The 19,661-nt window shown below is 33.7% G+C and overlaps 2 protein-coding genes across 3 annotated transcripts; one reads left to right on the top strand and one right to left on the bottom strand.

Moving 5' to 3' along the window:
• The first annotated feature begins 5,011 nt into the window (after positions 1–5,011).
• LOC144564558 (ankyrin repeat domain-containing protein 2A-like) lies at positions 5,012–9,174 on the top strand. The gene is made up of 8 exons (XM_078314158.1): positions 5,012–5,180; positions 5,650–5,768; positions 6,120–6,329; positions 6,649–6,797; positions 7,050–7,239; positions 7,852–7,944; positions 8,146–8,285; positions 8,822–9,174. The coding sequence occupies exons 1-8, from the start codon at positions 5,171–5,173 to the stop codon at positions 8,919–8,921; spliced, it is 1,011 nt and encodes a 336-aa protein (XP_078170284.1). The 5' UTR covers positions 5,012–5,170; the 3' UTR covers positions 8,922–9,174.
• A 449-nt stretch (positions 9,175–9,623) lies between these two features.
• Positions 9,624–14,968, bottom strand: LOC144564557 (uncharacterized). 2 transcript variants are annotated; one of them, XM_078314156.1, is made up of 10 exons: positions 14,663–14,967; positions 13,950–14,124; positions 13,252–13,410; positions 12,785–12,881; positions 12,145–12,215; positions 11,876–11,927; positions 11,482–11,530; positions 11,088–11,222; positions 10,334–10,453; positions 9,624–10,014 (listed from the first exon to the last, which is right to left on the bottom strand). In XM_078314156.1, exons 1-10 carry the CDS (start codon positions 14,863–14,865, stop codon positions 9,879–9,881), a joined length of 1,197 nt encoding a protein of 398 aa, XP_078170282.1. In that variant the 5' UTR covers positions 14,866–14,967; the 3' UTR covers positions 9,624–9,878. The 2 variants fall into 2 exon arrangements, with proteins under 2 accessions (XP_078170282.1, XP_078170283.1); XM_078314157.1 differs by lacking the exon at positions 10,334–10,453 and having other exon boundaries at positions 14,663–14,968.
• Between the last annotated feature and the right edge of the window lie 4,693 nt (positions 14,969–19,661).

Below are 19,661 nucleotides of genomic sequence, written 5' to 3'. Positions count from 1 at the left end.
AGAATTTTTTCATTTGCATATGAAGGAAAACGATTTAAATCAATTCACGAGTATCTGCTATCTCTTGTTCCGATCCGAGCTGGTTTCGCCTTTTAGAGTTTTGATATTCTTTCATTATTTTGTTACACATTTGTAAACACATAATTCACACATTCTTTCTAAATTGAAGTTTCAACTTAACTCCGGGGAAAATATTTTTAGAGAAGAATAGAATTCTAGTTTTTTCAATCTTAATATTTATAAAGAATATCGAAATTTTTAGTTTCCAATTGTGAATCCGGGAGCTGTGGAGGATATTCCTTTTTATCACTGGACGAAACACGAAAGGTTAATTCTCTTAGCTGAAATTTGATCTGAAGAGATCTCTAGCTACTAGACGTAGACGACGATGCCATTCTCCGGTGATGAGTTTCGATATTCAGTCTGTTGCCCGTTTCTCCATGAGAATGTCCCCTCCATTTTGAAGGAAAATGGAGGCGTAGGCTGATACCGAGACACACTTGCGTGAATCCGTATCTCCTCAGGTACCTGACTCTATTGCGTGCGCGCACACACACACACACACAAAAACAGTCGGGATTTAGTCACAACGGGACCAAAAGAATTCGGTGTCTATTGAAAGTGACTATAAGGAATCTATTTTAAAATTTATATATAGTTTTTTATATAGTTTAGAATAAAATATTATGAATATTATATCATTAATCTCATTAGTAATATAAAAATTTTATATAATTGATTACTATTTATATTCAATTTTATAGCTTAAAAGTCTCTGCTTCTGATGCCAGAGTCAAAATGATGGTCCGGATGTATATTTCCATAAAAAAACACACACACAAAAATGTAGAGAGGTTATTTTTCCATTTATTGCTAATAATAGATTGATATAAGAAAATATTATGTAAGAAACAAATAATATGGATGAATTACATCCATGTAAAAAAGTAAAAATAAATAATGCTTCTGTTATTTTTCCATTCACTCCTAAAAATATATTGATACAATTATATCCATGTTTTTTTCCTTCTAAAATACATAAACGATGAATGACTTAGTTATACTTGCCCAAATTAGATTGTAGTCATTTCGGTGGCAACAATAGAAAGAAAAATAATATTTATTTGAACATTATTTCGCCTAATTATTGATGATATGAACTTTGATATACCACAAGTTTTGATGTAGGACGTGGCATGTGCGAGCCTTGTAGAAACATAATTCTATTACAAGGTTCTAAATAGCGCGCTATAGTTAGCATTTTCGGACCATAAAAGCTATGACGCTATAGAGCGCTATAACGACGCTATTTGGATATAAGGCTGTTTTTTTAGTCATTCCGTTATGACGCGATAGACGCTATTTAAACATTTGATTCTATATAAAGTCTGCAATTGACATTGATAAGCATAAATTACATACACATTCGATCTAGTTTTTATTATAAAGTAACACCAAATATTTTGTATTTTGAATATAAAGTGAATAAAATACACCTAGAATTAAGTTACTGCGTTTCCTTGGTTTTAATTTGCAGGAAATGAAGAAAAATGAAGAAAATCGAAGAAAAATGCTCAGTGCGGACGCACGGTTTTTGATATGGCCGCATTAAGTACTTAGATAGATTTCTGAACGCGCGCCAATTTTAAAAAAATATAATAAGCTAGGCATCAAAAATTCGTGCTGACGCACGGATTTCGATGCGTCCGAAATCTGATCGCACATGAAAAGTCCGAGCTCAGTGCGGACGCACTGTAGCAGAACGCAGAACTGGAGCCTGAGCTTAAAATAGACATAACTTTTGACTCGTAACTCCGTTTTGGGCGTATGACCACTTTTTGGAAAGCTAACGAGAAGATCTACAACCTGAGAATCCAAAAAAGGAAATTTGGAGTCAGTGCGGACGCACTGGACCCGCAGACAATCAGAATTATACGGTTTGACAGTTTTTCTATTTCTGGCGCACTAGGGACGCGTTTTTACAGCCAAACTTGGACAAGACAGCCTGGCAAACAATCCAAAAATAGCACCCACTAACCCCACTCACCCCACAACTATGTCTATTGATTGGGCATAGTCTTTGGCTATAAAAGAGGGGGGTTCATTCCCATTCAAGAGACAACTCTCATCTCTCTCTTTCCCCCTGGGTGCATGTCTATTTCCATAAAACACACACTTAACGTAAAATTCAGCAGCCAAGGAAAACTTTTCTAGGAGGGAGAAGAAGGAGATTCGAGCAAGAAGTCAGCAAGATTGAGGATTTTGATTCAAGAAATGGTGTAATCATTTCTTCTTATTTTTGCCAATTTTTGTAATGGATCTCTCCTAGAGAGAGAAGATCTCTCTCTAGGGGTCTAGGTCAATGCATGAACTTGTTTAATTCTATTTTATTTGGATTTTTTTTTGTTATGATTGTTTTATGGGATTTGATTGTTAATTTCTATGAATTATCATTTGTGTTAATTACATAATTAGTGCTTGAATTGTAGTTATCCCGTTTTGGATTCGAAAGAACCAAAATTGACTAGGATCAATAGGATAGTACCAAATTATGAATGCAAATATCTTAGATTTGGATTAGTAACCAATTTGTAATCTAAGCCGGAACTACATAAATTAAGGTTATGGACTTGGTGAAGGACCTAACCGTGAAGTCAAACCCTAATTAGGACATCTCAAATCGAATCGGATATTGGTATATTGGACTTAATCGTGAAATACCAATATTTGAGGAGAGAAGAGACAAACAAGAGCTTATAGTCTAGGTAGCTACGGTGAAGGACCTAACCGTGAAGTCCGAATTACTTAGGCACGTTATTAATTCACGAAAGTGACCCTTAATGACATATTAGGTTAGAAACCTCATCAAATCATACATGAACTTAAACAAATACCGAATAGATGGAATTATCAAGGGATTGTAGACCGAATACCCCTAGATCTCCTCAACTAGAAAGCAAACCAACATTTATTTTATTTGTTTTTATTGTTTTAAATTCCTTTCTTCGGATATTGAACCCAACTTTATGATTGATAGAACAACCCCCCCCCCCCCCCCCAATTTACTTTATTTACTTTACTTTCTTTTATTTTCTGAAATTAATTATTAAAGTTTAAGCTAAGTACTTACCATACTCTCTATGATACGACACCCAAAGTACTACAATGATAGGTTGTGCGCTTGCAACTAACATTTCTTTGAGTATTTAGGTTTATAAATTTAAAAGTCTAAAGACTATAAAAATAATCACAATTTCCTATCTCCAAAATACTCATCAAGCTTTTTGAGTATAGTGGTAAGTATTTCCGCCTGTCACGCGGACGACCCGGGTTCGTTTCCCGGCAACGGCGCCAAATTAGTTTTAATTTCAAATTTAATTAGTTTTAATTTTAGCTTAACCTTTTTAAGCAGGCAACAAAACATGTTTTTGATAATGCAATTATAGCATGAAAATTAACTATTATTACAAAAAACGATTATTAACTGCAATATCTCTCAACGGGCACAACATGTCTAAAACATCATTATTTTAAAAAATCACGTATAATATTTTAATACAAATCAATGATGTTTTGCAACCAGTGGCTCTACTTTTCATTTTGAAAATTTTGATCTTGCTTGGGAAAATTTTATAATTTTTCACTGACAAAACTGACTTCGTAACTACAATAAAACTAATAATAATTACAGTAAATAATCGTTGAGAGGATTGAATTAATAATTACTTTCCTTGCACAAGGAGAAGGAAGCACTTCCGAGTATCGCTAGTATTTTTTTATTTTTTATTTTTTTTTGCATTAATAAGACCGCAAAAATCGCATATTATCAATATTCTAAATGAGTGTTCAGTGTATTAATCTTAATCCATCACAGTAATTAAATAACTCTGCCTAATACGTATGTATTTTATTTTTTTTATCAGGATTAAGTCTCATCATTTTTGTGTTCCGGTCATGCTTCACATCCATACGAACCATATCTGTGTTTTCAAAATTCAAAAAGTAGATGCTTAACATAATATTTATATTAAATTTATATTAAAATGTGTTTGAAAATCAAATTTTATATATTTTTAAAAAAAAATATATGAACAAAATCGGAAATTAAAACTTGAGATATAATTAGAACAAAAGAAATAATAAAACATTTTAACCCTCAATTATATATCTTGTTTTTATATTATTTTACTAAAACTTGTTTGACGGTTTTAATGGGTTGTCCCTAACAACAAATAAAATCATTCCTGCTTGCGGCCTTACTCCATATTTGATTGTGGCTTAAAAGGTAGAATAAGAGGTTTTGTTCTCGTTATTCCACTAAACAGGTATTAATTGAACCGGACTAAGATAGCATAAATTGTTCTTTAAGCCAGCCTAAATTAAATCACCTCACATGATTGTGTAATTTTATTGCATGTCATGGCCGTCTAACTTAAATGATTATAATAGAATATTATTTGTATATAATTACTATATTATTATTAATAATTATTATTAGTGTACAATTATATAATTAATATCTTATATTGATAATATATTAAATAATTATTATAATAATATTATATAATTATTATTAAATATTAGTAGCATCTTTTTATTAATAATTATTATTAAATATAATTATATAATTAATATGTTATATTGTTAATATATAAATAATTATTATAATAATATAATATATTACAATTGTTATTAATATATTATTATATAATTAGTATCTTATTATAAATAATTATTAATAATAATAATAATAATTAAACAAAATAAATTAATAATAAGGTCAATCCAGATGAATGGATTACGATGCAGAGGAATCAGATCACCTAAGGTAACTCACAAGATTGAATTTAGATCCAGATGTCCGATCTGCTTTGGCACGATATTAAAGGAATTCCATGCATTCCACCTCGAACAGATTGAACCCGATTCTGATCGGATGGTCCCGATTTAAACTAAAATTTTGGGTTACCTCAGAGAATCCGGAGTCTAATAGACTTGGACTTCATTTCGCAAGGCCACAAGGGACATCTCCATTTTTCGTTGGATTTGGAGACCACAAAAAAAAGCCAGGGTTTTTCTTTTACTTTTCTTTTGTCTATAATTCAGCGCTCTTATAATTTCTTCGTCCATCCCCTCGCGTCTCCGGTCACCTCTCTAGGTTTTCTTCACCATGTCGTCAGGTACATCGCCAATTTCTCTCCGCAGTTTGTTTATCCGTCAGATACTAATATGCGGTTCAATTTCTGTTTTTTTTTTTTTTTTTTTCTCTTTTCCCCTTGTTTTAGTGCTAGATCTGAAGTTGATTTTAGTTTCAAGTTTAGTTACTTTCGGTTTTTTTTGTTTTGTATTAAGCTAGTAATTGTATTCTCTGGGATCAAGTGGAAATTGTCCAAAATAAAATTATCGGTTTTAGTAGTCCGTGTCGGATTTTTTTTAGGCTTCTGCACATAAATCGCTAAATCAGCCAAAGCATCGATGTAGTATCGAATTTGACTAATTTAAAATAAATAATGTGTATCACTTCCTTTTGGAAAATCATTTTCGCAGATATGAAAGCATGCTGTCTCCTTGTGCCATTCTAATGGTTTTATTAATTAACTTAGTTATCTTATTATTTTGCCTTTTCTTTTTCTTTTTCTTTTCTTGCAGAAGAGAACAAGAACTCCAAACCTGAGGGATCTTCACGCACGCCACCACAAACTGGAGGGATACCAGGGAATATACCAGGGAACCCTTTTGATTTCTCTTCCATGACTGAATTGCTTAATGTATGCTTGTGATTCCTTTATTCATTTTTGTTTTTCACAAGATCCTATCAGGCAGGGGAACTGCTGTCATATTTTGTTGGATGGGGTGTTTTTCTTATCTGACAATGTTAAAAATGAAATTTTCCATCACCAGAGTGCCCTCTGTCTGTTGCCATTGTGAAAAGGTCCTTAAAATGTGATTTTAATAGTTAGTTTTTTCATTCATCTTTCCTTTATGCGTGATACCTTTGTTTTGAATTTTGGTTTGTTGTATGCTCGCATAGTTAAACCCTCTACTTGTAGTAGCTTTAAATAAAGATTATTATATACTTGCTAAATCAATCGTATTTGTTGCTTTTGGTTGAATTAAAGGACCCATCAATAAAGGATATGGCAGAACAGATTGCACGGGACCCAGTGTTCAACCAGATGGCGGAACAGTTAACAAAGAGCGTGCAGGGTGCTGGAGATGAGGGGGTCCCACAATTGGATCCTCAGCAGTACATCTCCACCATGCAGCAGGTCATGCAAAACCCTAATTTCATAACCATGGCTGAACGTCTCGGCAATGCACTTATGCAGGTAAATTCCCCCTCCCCACACCCCCATAATAAAAAAAAAACACAGCATACGCGGATATATTGCATGGTTACCGGGGTTCTGCTTCTACATCCTCGGCCTTTTTTGTCTTTTGTTTCGTGAATTAAATAAACATAAATTGTCCAGTTGGGACCTGGGTAATGATCTGCTGATTTTCTTGCCCCCCAATAGAGCTAAAAAAATGCCAATGCAAATCAGATGTTGCATGCTAAGCTGACTTAAATAGTCGCTTTTAAATCAAGGATTGTTTAAGACTTTAGCAAGATGTATTGATTGTTTATGTATATGTGTTATTTTTCAGGATCCAACAATGTCAACAATGTTGGAGAGTCTGACAAATCCCAACCAGAAAGAACAGATAGAAGAACGTATGTCTCAGATTAAATCAGACCCTTCTCTTAAGCCCATTCTTGATGAAATTGAGAGTGGCGGTCCCCAAGCTATGATGAAGTATTTCATTTTCTCTGCTGCAGTATTAATAAGATAAATATGTTTTTTTTAAGACAGCTGATGATGATGAGAAGGGTCAAATGAAAATGCAAAAATACTGCACAAAAGTTTGAGAAAACTTGCAGATAACCAGTTAAAATAGATTAAGATAGGTGCATATTTGGTGGATGAAGCATAATGGATGATTTCACTATGACTATCCTTATCAATGAAAATTTGATAAATCTTGAGTATCCGGAAATGATTGTACAGGTATTGGAATGATCCAGATGTGCTGCAGAAGATCGGGCAGGCAATGGGGGTAGGCATGCCTGGGGAGGCTTCTACTGCCGCTGCTGGTGCTGGGGCTTCAAGGGAGGTTGCGGCCCCTGAAGAGGAGGATGCCAATGATGAAGAAGAAGAGTCACTTGTCCATCAAGCCGCCAGTGTTGGTGATGCTGAGGTAACTCTTTTGTTTTTTTTTTATTTTTCTTTATGCTCTGCAGGTTTCATGGCTAGTTCTTTCTAGACAGCATTTGGAAATTGGCTTGTAGTTGTAGGCCTTTAAGTAGTGGTAAACCAACTGAAAGAAGTTTAAATATTGGCATGTACAACATCTGAGATATCACAACATCAACCTCGTTCTTGGGTGTGTAATGTTGGTTCACTCTATTGATGTTTACTTTATCAGCTTCGAGTTTGGAATGCCAATTTACTGTATCAGGTTTATTCCAGCTTGTTTTATTATATGTAAATGATGAGGATCCTGAAAAATGTTGTTTTACGTTTAGATTGGATGGTACTGAATTGCATACAGGTCTTGTCCCTGTTTTGACGCCTAACAATTTATTGACTCAAATTTTAAACTAATTGTTTGAATCTCTGAAAAATTCACACCAGTTTTCATGCTTACTTGACATGATGTTGAAGACAGCATTAGCTAATAAATGTTCCATTTAGCTATATTGCAAAAGGCAACATACCATTTATGCTCACCGGCTCAGTAGATAGAGTAAAATCAACTTCTTATTTAGTTTGATTTACCTGACTGTTAGAAAATGGTTGTCTTGTGCAGGCTTTGAAAAAAGCACTGGATGGAGGAGCAGACAAGGATGAAGAAGATGGCGAGGGTCGCCGTGCTTTGCATTTTGCATGTGGCTATGGCGAGGTAATTGTTTGTTCCTAGGCGAGAACCTGTAAATGTGATCCTTACAAAGTACAGAAATATCACTTCCATGCAACCTAGACCCTTGTTGCCCTTCCTTGGAGGGTTAAAAATATCTTGTGGAAACTTTAACAAAGTAACTAGGACAAACCTTATATCTTAAAAAGACACCTTAAGCTAACCAGAAGTGTATTTGTACTGTAGGTAAAGTGCGTGCAGATACTACTGGAGGCAGGTGCAGCAGTGGATGCACTGGATAGGAATAAGAACACCCCCTTGCACTATGCTGCTGGCTATGGTCGCAAAGAGTGTGTCGCTCTTCTTCTGGAACATGGTGCTGCTGTGTATGTTTTCTCTTTCTTGCTTAATATCGGATATTGCCTTTGACGACCCCAAAAGTATAAATACTAGACCCATGTACATGGCAGATGGGTCAAGAAATGCCAACTTGAAAATTGTGTGATATATTTGTAGGGTCAATTTAAATTGGTCAGGTCAGGCCACTATGCCAAATTGTCAGCTATGCTGGAGTGCATTTTTATAGGTTGCTTGGATTAAAAACCCTTGTATTTTATAAACAGATTGGGCTTGAACCTGCCAGAGGTTAACAAAACCTACCACAAACTGACTCTGTAAGTTTGTAACCATAGGTCAATAAGTCCTGACTCAAATCAACCTACTGATTGGACTGGTGTTGGGTGCTGTTAAGGGCATGCTGGATATAACAGCTTTCTAGGCATACAAGTTTTCCTTTTGGAAATCAGAAACTTCAATGTGTTATAAATGCTATGTTGGATAGTGATAGTGGATACAAGTGTTCTCTAGGCATGCACAAATGTTTTGTTCGTTTGTAATGATGTGTGTTTATTTTTTCATGTAGCACACTGTCAAATATGGATGGAAAAACACCACTCGACGTGGCCAAGCTGAATAACCAAGAGGAAGTGCTTAAGCTGCTTGAGAAGGATGCCTTCTTGTAAACTCCAAACCTTAATTCAAGGGGTTTTTGTGTCATCCTCTCTTGTATGAATGTTTGGATTTTTTTTGGGTTTTAGGTGGGGGTTGACATATGTATGGCATGGCATGTTTCTGTCTGTATAAACCTCTTTTATGTTTGCCGTACTTGCTTTTATCTGTTATTTTTAATTTGTTTTGTGGTCTGTGTACCTTAGATTTTGTTTGGGAAAGAAGCAAATAATCTATGTTAGTCTTGTTCTAGCATGGCTTTATCAATTTCTTAAAGTTTATATTAATACTTGACATTTTGTTTCCTTCATGTTTGTCTCGCTCATCTAGTTGTGGCATCATTGGCAGCTGAAAAGTATGTGTAATTTATTTCTGATTTTTTTTCCTTTCTCTATAGAAGGTAAGATAATCTTCTAATCCCCTTTCCCTTTCTAAACACAAGGCTCTATCATCAAATAGATTAATTGAAAGTGTTCTTTTCCCGATGTTGATTATGTACTAATTTCTAGCTAGGGGTAGGTTGATATTCAAAGTCTTCACGGGGAGGCCTTGAGACCCGGGATTTAGATAAGTACGGTGTTGAATGTAAACAGCGGCATGCCCCTAGTCAAAGCCTTTCGCAAATTTCATTATTTTTCACTAGATGCTAATAAAACTTCCATAAAATTTTATACCTTGAGAGATATGGATCAGCAAAAGCATGAAACAGATGAAGATTCACGAGCAAAATTGCCAGTCAAATTCAGAAGATGGCACCTCAATTGAGATATTCAAAAAACACATTAAAAGGGAAAATAATACCGGAGCAGTGGTCATGGATCAAAATCAACAATGTAATTTTTTTCTTGAGGGAATAACTTGCAAACCTATAATCTAAACCCTAAAAACTACAAGCACTCTAGAGCTCCTCCATTTTCCTTGAAAAAAAAATGACGTATGATGATGGGAACGGGTACAAGTATATTTATTGGTTATGAGCATGGCATGGCTTCTGTCAGGTGGGCTCGTCTGGACTCGATGAATCTCTTGCGAAACAATTCAAACTTTTGTTGCTGCAGCGCCTGTCTTATTGACCGGAAGAAACCCAAATAGTGATGTGTGTTATGTCTGCTCCAATTAAAAGAAAACAAACTTCTACATCAAGAAAGATTAATATAACGTAGTACCTTTAATTACCCCTCTAGGTTTAATGGAACAACTGGAGATTATGGTGCTTCATTTTAATCAACATTCGAGATATAACTCAATTGGGGTTAATGGAACTGTAAATAGACGATAATGAATAGTTAAGATTGGATTAGCTCACCAAATTAATCGACACAACCCAATTTAAATTCACAATTAATTTATGGTTGATCTGGCCTTTGTTAGTTGAGTCAACATATGACTGGACAATTAATCATAAGAGTAAAATGAGAAGATATACATTTCCAATAAGATCTGCGCCAGCATCTCATGGACATTGAGAAGGTGATTAAGGTATGCACGGGTGTGATTCTGGCAGGTGTAACACCTGCACTTGTCCACAATAGGAGATGTGTCTTTCCTAAAATAACAGTAGTAAAAAAGAAATCATAAATGCTACGACAATATCTGTTCATTTTTAAGAGAAGAGGTACTATATGCTGATTTTTTAATCTATAACATAAAAAATACAAAATCCAAACATAACATCAGATTCTCAAAATCTCAGAAAATGACACTACCACTGGCAAAATCAGCAGGAGTGGAAAGAGCTCTACCGCTGACAAAATCAGCAGTACATTATTCTATAAATTATATATATAGCATTGTTTATTTGAATTGTTTATTTCAATTAAGTGAATGTGGGACCCACTGAAATAACTTTCTCTAACCGTTGTTTATTTCAATTTTGGTCTGCTCGGTTCGCCCCCACACTTTCACAGTTTCACTACCGCTGATTTGTCAGCAGCAGTGTTATTTTCTGAGTTTTTGGGAATCTGATGTTATGTTTGAATTTCGTATTTTTTTATGTTATAGATAAAAAACCCGGCACTATATGTATAATGATAAAACCAAGCAAAGACTCAGCATTTAGCAATTTAATGTCAATAAAATGCTATCCAAGCAACCTGATACTACTAGTGCAGATAAAAAAATATTTTGTTAATCCATAGAACTAAGTTACTAAGGGAAGGGTGTGCAAGTTTAATACTTACCTATAGATAGTAGCACGTAAGTTAATCTTTGTGCAATTGCCACTGCTGTTCCTTGACCATGCTTCGGGTGTTTCTCCTAGAATGTCAAGGGGGAAGACAAGAGCAAATCCTCCAATGGTAAGATGAAAGATATAGCTGCAGTGAAATAATTAAGGAGAACATAGTTATATCAAATAATAAATAAAATCATTTCCAAGAAGCATAATTTGGTCAGAGCAAGGATAACATCACAGCAAAGAGTATACTGGGTCATTTGGCCAGGGGTAGATGCTTGAAGATGAACACCAATAGGGCACCAATTGATGCAAAGATCACAACTAAATACTATAGAGAAACTCACAAGAAAAAAAAAATGATGTAAGAAAATAATATTGGGTTTTAGGGTTTGTAATACGTGGAGTCAAAAAGGTCAATGCCAGCTGCTATTCCTTGCAAGACCTCCTCTGCACAAGAGTAATGATTAATCTTAAATATTTCAGAACTAAACTAAAATCTAAAAATAACAACACCTCATTTGTACTTGCATTTATATATATATATATATTTATAAAATTCTACTTCCATTTATAACTTGCCCTAATTGCTAGTCCATCTAAGCAACACAAATAAAAATATAATAATTGCTCAAGCTGACACTGAAGTTGTTTTATCCTTTATCCTCTATATATCCTTCTATTCATTCAAGAGGGAATGAAAAAGAATTCCAATTTCTACAAGGAATATGCATAATAAGAACTATATTTTGCTTATTAAATCCATACGAGATTGCAAAAGCATAGAATATGTACCTGGTAGACCAAGTCTAGACACAAAGCGGATCTTCTCCTCCGGTAATATATCCTAAAACAAAAGACGAGCAGGACATAGAAGTAAAGGTTCAATTACAGCATTCTTTGACAATAACTGAAGTTAAACTGAGGATCAAATTGGGCTCAACAGAGCATTGCTCGTAACTAGCACTAGACTAGAACTTGCTCAGGTCCCTAACTGTCAGGAGGGGTGTCTATACGAAAACTAAAAATTTACAAAGAACAAAATTAAAAGATGTGATTCTCACAGTGACAGCATCCAGCAAAGCTGATCTTTCTTCAATGTTTTCTCCTAGGCCAAAACCTCCTAACCAAAATCCTGCAGGACATATTTAGTGATTAAGAATATACGGGAAAATATCCTTCAGTTCAATAACTAAATTTAAAAAAATAGAAAGAAAAGTGTATTGAGGGGGAACTAGCGGAGAACTCATATTATAAAACAAATTGTTTCATATTGTATATTGCAGGTTTGTTGCAAATTAGATCCAATGTTTTGCAATAATTACATTTTTTTGTCATCTCCAGATACCTTTGAACAATAAAATGAAAGTTCAGTCAATCTAATTTTCACTTTACTTCTCAATTTCAACTTTACCAAGTTGCCAATAACCAATCACAGAAACTTGGAAATCAAAATTCAAATTCACCTGGTTCAATTTATTTTAATTTGACTCGTAGAAAATGTGGCAAAACCTAACTGAACAAACAGTTACCATCGTCCTAATATAATGGAAATACGTTATTCAAAAAAAGCCCAATAGATTAGATCTAATGATAATAACTAGTCTTGAAGGTTATTTGCAAATCTAAAAAAAAAATATTGTATGGATTTGCAATAGATCCTAAGACAGTATACAACAACAAAAAAAAAAAAATACTTGCAACCTGATACATTGCGCATAGACACCTCAGTTGCACATTTTTTTCTGTTTACTATGCTAGCCCCTCCCACAACTGCTCCTAAGGTACTAGCACCTTTTTCCTAAAATCAAAACCAAAATAATACAGTAAAAAGTTTATGAAATGGTACAAGTATAACCAATTAACTCGATTTGTTTTTCTATACTTACATTCCTGGGTTGAGGCCTAATTAAGTCAAAGATTTAGATGTACATGAAACTAAGTATATTGGTACCATAACAGTTGGCATGGTAACAGCATGTGGTTGCTAGTGTGTCGAACCGCAGTCTGATATGATAGTCACTAATACTGAGTAAAATAACTTGCATAGAAAAACAAAAAGTGTGATTAAGGGCTTTCAATGTTAAGGCACTGAATTCTAAACCAACAAAACATTGAAAATGCCCATTGAGTTGATTTATTTATCCACAGCGTTATTTATTTTCTCAAACCTGGTCAAGAGAAAGGCAATCATCTAGCCACTTGAGAGTTCTATCAATAGAGAGTTTACTTCTCTTTTCTGTGACCCATGCAGGCACCTCATCTGCCAGGCTGGCCCACAAGTCAGGTCCTGTTGCAGATATCATCTCCATGTAGTCCTTAGGATTTACCTACCATAAAAAAAAAAAAAAGTAAGCAAAGAGTATTTCAAAATCGAAGAATATAACCAAAAAAGTTGTATACTGAAGGGATGTGTGCTCTAATCCATATTTTAGGGGGTGATCAAAAGTTAAAATCATTTGTGATGAAATAACAGACTTTGCAAATTGACACCATATTTCACCACACTCAAAAACACCAAACATAACAAGGAATATTGCAAATAACACATGCATTAGAACAAAGGCATCAAATAAAATATGACCAAATTATCCCCAGGTTATTGTATTAATTCAACTAATATCTTCCATGAAGTTCATTTAAACCAGAAATCAGCATTAAAAATTTGTCGGTTTGTTTTTTATAATTTTGCTCCGAATTAGAAAAAGAAAAGGAAGAAGCATATTAAACACAAGGACCAATTTTATTAAATTTAGTCAACAAATTAGTTGCCGAGTTATTTCTCATCAAATGATTCAGTTGCTTTTCAAATATGACAAGTAGCCATCAAATTGCAAAAGAAAAGACAAAAGGTTAAGTTAGTACTAACCAGTCGACGACCGTAAGGAGTTTCAAAAGAGGCACCAAGCTTGTTAGTGCCCCCATACTCTGGCAAACTCTCAACTGAATCACTAGGTGAAGCTATGAAGAAATGGTCCTGCAAGCCAACCATTTGGTGGACCCCACCTATATTCTTAATAATTTTTGTGGAAGGGCACTCCATGCTGAAAGAGTTCACAAAAATGCCTTGTCATTAAATAGTAAATTTACTAAGAGGACACCTGCAACAAACCATAAAATACGGCCATAACCCTCCAGTAAGTACAAGCATCGCGCTGATAGTGTGGTACCAATTATGCAAATAAGCAATAAGTGCCAACTAGACCTCCACTTAAGATTACACAACCAAACATCAATCACCTCGAATTTTGTCAAGACCAGAAAAAGCCAAAATAAATAGAAAGAAATAATAAAGTGATGAAACTGAAACCAGAATCATCTTGTTTATACTGCTTCTAACCTCACCGTACAAATACAGTTTGAAAGTATTGAAGTATGCAACGGTTAATTTTTTATCGTTAAAAAGGGTACCCATTAGAGATAAACAAAGATGTCTCAACGGGATATTAAACTAGATGGTGCATTTTTCACGAACCGTCAAACACCTGGCACCAGTCAACAAGGAAAAGCTCGGAACAAAATACACAAGCAGGCAGCACGCGCGCGCACTGAGAGAGAGAGAGAGAGAGAGAGAGAGAATACAAGTGAATGGGGCTGAGGTGCAGTAGTAGAGAATCCGGATAAGGCAAATGCTCAAGTAGGTCCTTCGGTATGAAAGAAGGGAGACCCCGGCGTGTAGGGACCACCAGCGCCGGCGTCTCTACCGGCGGCGCAACGCTACCGCCGAGGTAGAGCGCGCCGAGCCGAGCCTTTCCAGCCGATGGCTTTGATACAACGAACCGCATTTACGGAGCTTGGAGCTCTGCTTGGTCTCCGATTTTAATCGATTGCTGAGACTGCCGAGGAAGAAGAAGGGTTTTGGGATTTATAATTTCTCAAGTTCGGTTCGGAGCCATATAGGGTTTTTGGGCATTCGCATTTTCTGAGATATCTCATATTTTGCGTGACTTTTTGGAAAATTTCAACCGTTACAATACGTTCTACGCAAATCTCAAAGCTCAAATAATACTGGCCCCCACGTCACCTCCGAATAGGAACCGGACACGTCGGTCACGCAAAATATGAGATATCTCAGAGGATACGCACTCGTTTTTTGGCGGGTAGGTTGGGATTGTACAGTACATAAATGAATACGAAGGTTTCAAACTTTAATAATTTTTTGTATATCTTCTAATACCTTATATTTAAAGAAACGTTCAGCTATCTCTACGTAATTATCTCTCATTTTATCATTCAGTTATTAAGTGTATATACACTAACTGGAGGACTACTAACTGCCTAGAAACTGTCTATTATTATTTAAAAAATTTTATAACTGACACGCGCAAGTATTAATATATATAACATGTAAAGTATTCATACTTAAGATATCAAGTATTGCAAAAATTAATAATAATATGAACACATCATTCGTCCATCTTTTACACATTTTTAGATGTGTTTTTTTATATCCGTTCAATCTAACCAATATTTCTGATGATCTGTGAAGAATTTTGTAAATCTAAAACAATGAACGTCGTCTATACAATTTTTACTTTCAAATGAGATTCATAATGACATACTTTCGGGTTGTCCGTCGTACAAGTATCCATACCTCAGCGAGTAAGTATTCATACCTCGTCGTACAAGTGTGCATAATTCATGTATCAGGTGTTTATATCTAACAAATTCTATTGTTTTTTTTTTCATACGGGACTGGATGATGCCTAAAAGTATTAATAACAAGTATTGAAAGTATTCATACATCGTCATGTAAGTGTGAATGGTTCACGTATCAAGTGTTTGTATCTAATATATATTATCAAAAAAATTTCTCTTATGGCATCAAATGACATTTGAAAGTATTAATAATAGATATTTTCAGTATTTATACCTCGTCATACCTCAATTAATTTATACCTCGTCAAATATTGCAAGTATTTATACATCGTCAAATATTGCAAGCACATGTACATGTCTTAATTAATTTTACAAGAGCAGTCAAATAGTATTGAACATTGCTTTATTGCTTTCGAGTTCAATTTTATTAGTTAGAAATAAAAAATAGTTGCCACATGGTTCACTCTCGAAACAAAAATAATCTATCAAATTTTACATATCATATAATTGAATTCTTACAAACAAAAGAAAAAAAAAATATATTTAAAATAAACAAAACATACTTCATTGAACTAATGATAACAATATTATAAAAAAAAAAAAAAATTTAATAGAAAGTATTCACGCCTGTGCATTAATGTGTGAATATTTACGTTGTATAGTATTTTATTTCAACATATTGTTAGATAAATGTATTTTGTTAGAAATCTCCTTTTGAAAATTGATGGTATTAACACGTAATATGGGAAATATTCATTCATATACATTGATACATAAGATATCAAGTATTCATACATACACGTTGAATTATCCAATGGCGGAGCCACAGCCACCCAGGGGTAGGTAACTGCCTACCCCTGAAATTTGAAAACCATCATCGTAGTTAGCTTAGATCTAAGTTTCAAAACTTTGAATCTGAGTTTTGCCTACCATTGACTGATTGGGTCTCTGTATTCGGTGAAATCACCAGAGCCACTGTTAATTTGATTGAGTTTTTCACTGGTTCGGAATAGAATTGGAATGGAATGAAAAAATGGAGAAAAAAAGTTTGAATTGTGGGACCATGATATAAAGCTGTCATTTGTTTTCAAAGAAACTGACCAGATTTTTTTTTATAATGGCCTAACTTTAAACGGGTGCATGCAAGAGTAAAACTAATAAATAGACTGAAGTTCTAACAAAATTGATGTTGTGTGTACTTCACCAACATCACTATAATCACCGACAAATAAATAAACAAATTTTAAGTAGGACGTTGTAGAGCTTCAAAAATGTTGAAAACTATTATTTTATGTTGCATAATTATATGTCGCAACTATATTATTATAATTAGATTATAATTTATTATATCATTTTTAAAAATGATACAAACAATTATTTCAAAAATAACAAATTTTAACTTTAAATAACATATATATTTCCAAACAACTGACTTCATTTAATAAAAAAAATATACAAAAACACATGCAACATGTGCTTTAGATGATTACTTACTACATAACTTCATTTTTTTTAATCATTAGTTGATTACCAAATTGATTAGAAATAAAAGGATGTTCATTTTATAGAAATATTGTATTGACAATTTTAGTTTTTAATAAATAATAAATTTTATTTTTGCCTACTCCTGATGAAATTGCTGGCTACACCATTGGAATTATTCATACCTAAGATATCAAGTATTCATACATACACATTTAAGCCTTCATATCTAAGGCATCAAGTCTTTATAACTAAGATATCAAGTAATCATACCTCTATTTTTTTTTCAATTTTTTTTTGTCATTTCTTAGTACTTCATACGTACTAGTCTAATTCACCATTAATGAAGTTTTGTTCTTTGCAAATAACTCGCTACTTGAAGCTTTAGTCTTTGCTAGACGAGCAATACAACCTTCAATCAAATGCATGCATGAAGAAAATAACAAGCCTAGACCTATTTTATTAAACAGATGGGCCTATCAAGTACCACCAAGCCATGCTTCGCACTCACCTTGAACTCCACCATGCATTATTCTATGCTTCTCACCTTAAGCTCCTTCATACGCCTCTGCGTGCGCTTCTTCCAGAGACGATGTCCATGCCAACCGCATCGACCACGATGACCTTTTTCAAGGTGGCGACTTCTTGCCAAAGGAGCGTCTCGATGGCATCTAGGCTCGCTCGGACAATTCGCCGGCACCGTCCGCCGCCTTGATGCTTCCTCCGATGACATTGACAATGAGAGAACTGCCACACAACCTCCGCTTGCTCCACCCTCGCTTCCCGCTCAACCCCAACTGAATCTGTCTCGTTTGACCACTCTGGCTGGTGTAGATGAGAGAGAATGATTTTGAATGTTCGTTAAAAATTTGCATTTGTTAGAGAGTAGATTAGAGAGTACGTATTAGGGAAAGAAATAAAGGAAGACAAAATCTGCTAATTAAATTGTAAGAACCATTAGGTAGTTAGAATTGGTAATTATAGCTAAAAAGAAAAGTCAGTTAGTTGGAGAAAGAAACGGAAGAAGGTTAGACAGGGGAAGATATAATTATCCTAATATGAGGGGGGTTCAAATGCCTCTGTTTTTTGTGCCTCCATCGTGCCTCAATTTTTTAGAACTTTAATAACTTAAAATTTGAAACTTAAAAGTCAAAATAAATATTCACATTGTTTTATCTATGCACATGTAAAATATTATGACATTTCAACTTTGTTTTGGCTGTCATCAAGATATTGTAAAAAAATGTACTAATGTGGATAATTTCTAAACGTTGATATTCAACTTATTAATTCACATAATAACAAAATTGAAATGTGATAATATTTAATGAGCATATAGAGAAAATAACATAAATCACATCTAAAGGCATTATTTTAAGTTTCAAATTTTGAGCTATTAAAGTTTTTAAAATAAAGGCATGATGGAGGCACAAACAATGGAGGAATCTGAACCCTCATTTAATACAGAGGAGGGTTGAAATGCATTCATTTTTTGTGCATCCATCATGCCTCCATTTTTTGAAACTTTAATAACTCAAAATTTAAAACTTAAAAGTCAAAATAAAACCGTTAGATGTGATCTATGTTATTTTCCCTATATGCTCATAAAAATTATCACATTTTAATTTTGTTTTTTTTATGTGAATCAATAAGTTGAAAAATCAACGTCCGTAAATGATCCACATTAGTAATTTTCTACAAGCTCTTGATGACAACCAAATTAAAATTGAAATGTCATAATTTTTTTGCACGTGCATAGATAAAATGATGTAGATCATAATCCAACGATTTTATTTTGACTTTTAAGTTTTACATTTTGAATTATTAAAGTTTTTAAAAATGGAGGCATTTGAATATTAATCCTCCTCTTTAATATATTCATTTTTCAAATCCAAACTGTTAATTCAAATTATTCAATATGATATTCATACTAAAATATACTTAAAAATTAAACTTTATAATTTTTGAATTTTTTGTTTTTAATATATATACGAAATCACTATTTCTAGATAGTTCAAAAATAGTGATTTTCGACCTGTCCAAAAAAAATATTAAAAAATTGCAAAATTTATAAAATTTGATCTTCAAGTATATTTTAACATAGATATCATGTTGAGCTGTTTAGATCGACAATCTGAACTTTCAAAACAAAGATATTAAATATAAAACATAATGTGGTATAAAAAAACATAAGATATTGAAACCTTCCTCAAAAATACATGTAAAATGAAATATAAATAGTTTAATTTAAAAAATACATCAGGGTTTATAAAATAAGTAGTTTTTTTTAGAAAATTTTAATAAAAGTAAGAAAAATATGAGAACAATAATAAATATATTTTTTATTTCTTAGACGATAAGAATTGTGTTATTAATTTTATATGTTTAACAAGGTAATTTAGAAAAAAAAAGTAGAAAACAAAGATATTATGCGATGATGACGCACTTAGAGCATCTACATCCCTGAAACTATTAGAGTTTCTAATCTGGCGTGGCAGTT

Source organism: Carex rostrata, chromosome 13 (assembly GCF_964058835.1).
Source record: "Carex rostrata chromosome 13, lpCarRost1.2, whole genome shotgun sequence".
NCBI lineage: Eukaryota > Viridiplantae > Streptophyta > Magnoliopsida > Poales > Cyperaceae > Carex > Carex rostrata.
The sequence above is the reverse complement of the archived record's forward strand: the minus strand, read 5'-3'. Positions and strand labels throughout refer to the sequence as shown.

Excerpts from the sequence above, each read along its gene's own strand:
- LOC144564558 (XM_078314158.1), top strand. Across the intron at positions 5,769-6,119 it reads CCATGACTGAATTGCTTAAT|GACCCATCAATAAAGGATAT; the intron begins GTATGCTTGTGA and ends GTTGAATTAAAG. Across the intron at positions 8,286-8,821 it reads CTGGAACATGGTGCTGCTGT|CACACTGTCAAATATGGATG; the intron begins GTATGTTTTCTC and ends TTTTTCATGTAG.
- LOC144564557 (XM_078314156.1), bottom strand. The coding sequence starts at position 14,865 with ATGCGGTTCGTTGTATCAAAGCCATCGGCTGGAAAGGCTCGGCTCGGC. Across the intron at positions 13,411-13,949 it reads CTCCTTACGGTCGTCGACTG|GTAAATCCTAAGGACTACAT; the intron begins GTTAGTACTAAC and ends TTTTTATGGTAG. Across the intron at positions 12,882-13,251 it reads ATTGCCTTTCTCTTGACCAG|GAAAAAGGTGCTAGTACCTT; the intron begins GTTTGAGAAAAT and ends TTTTGATTTTAG.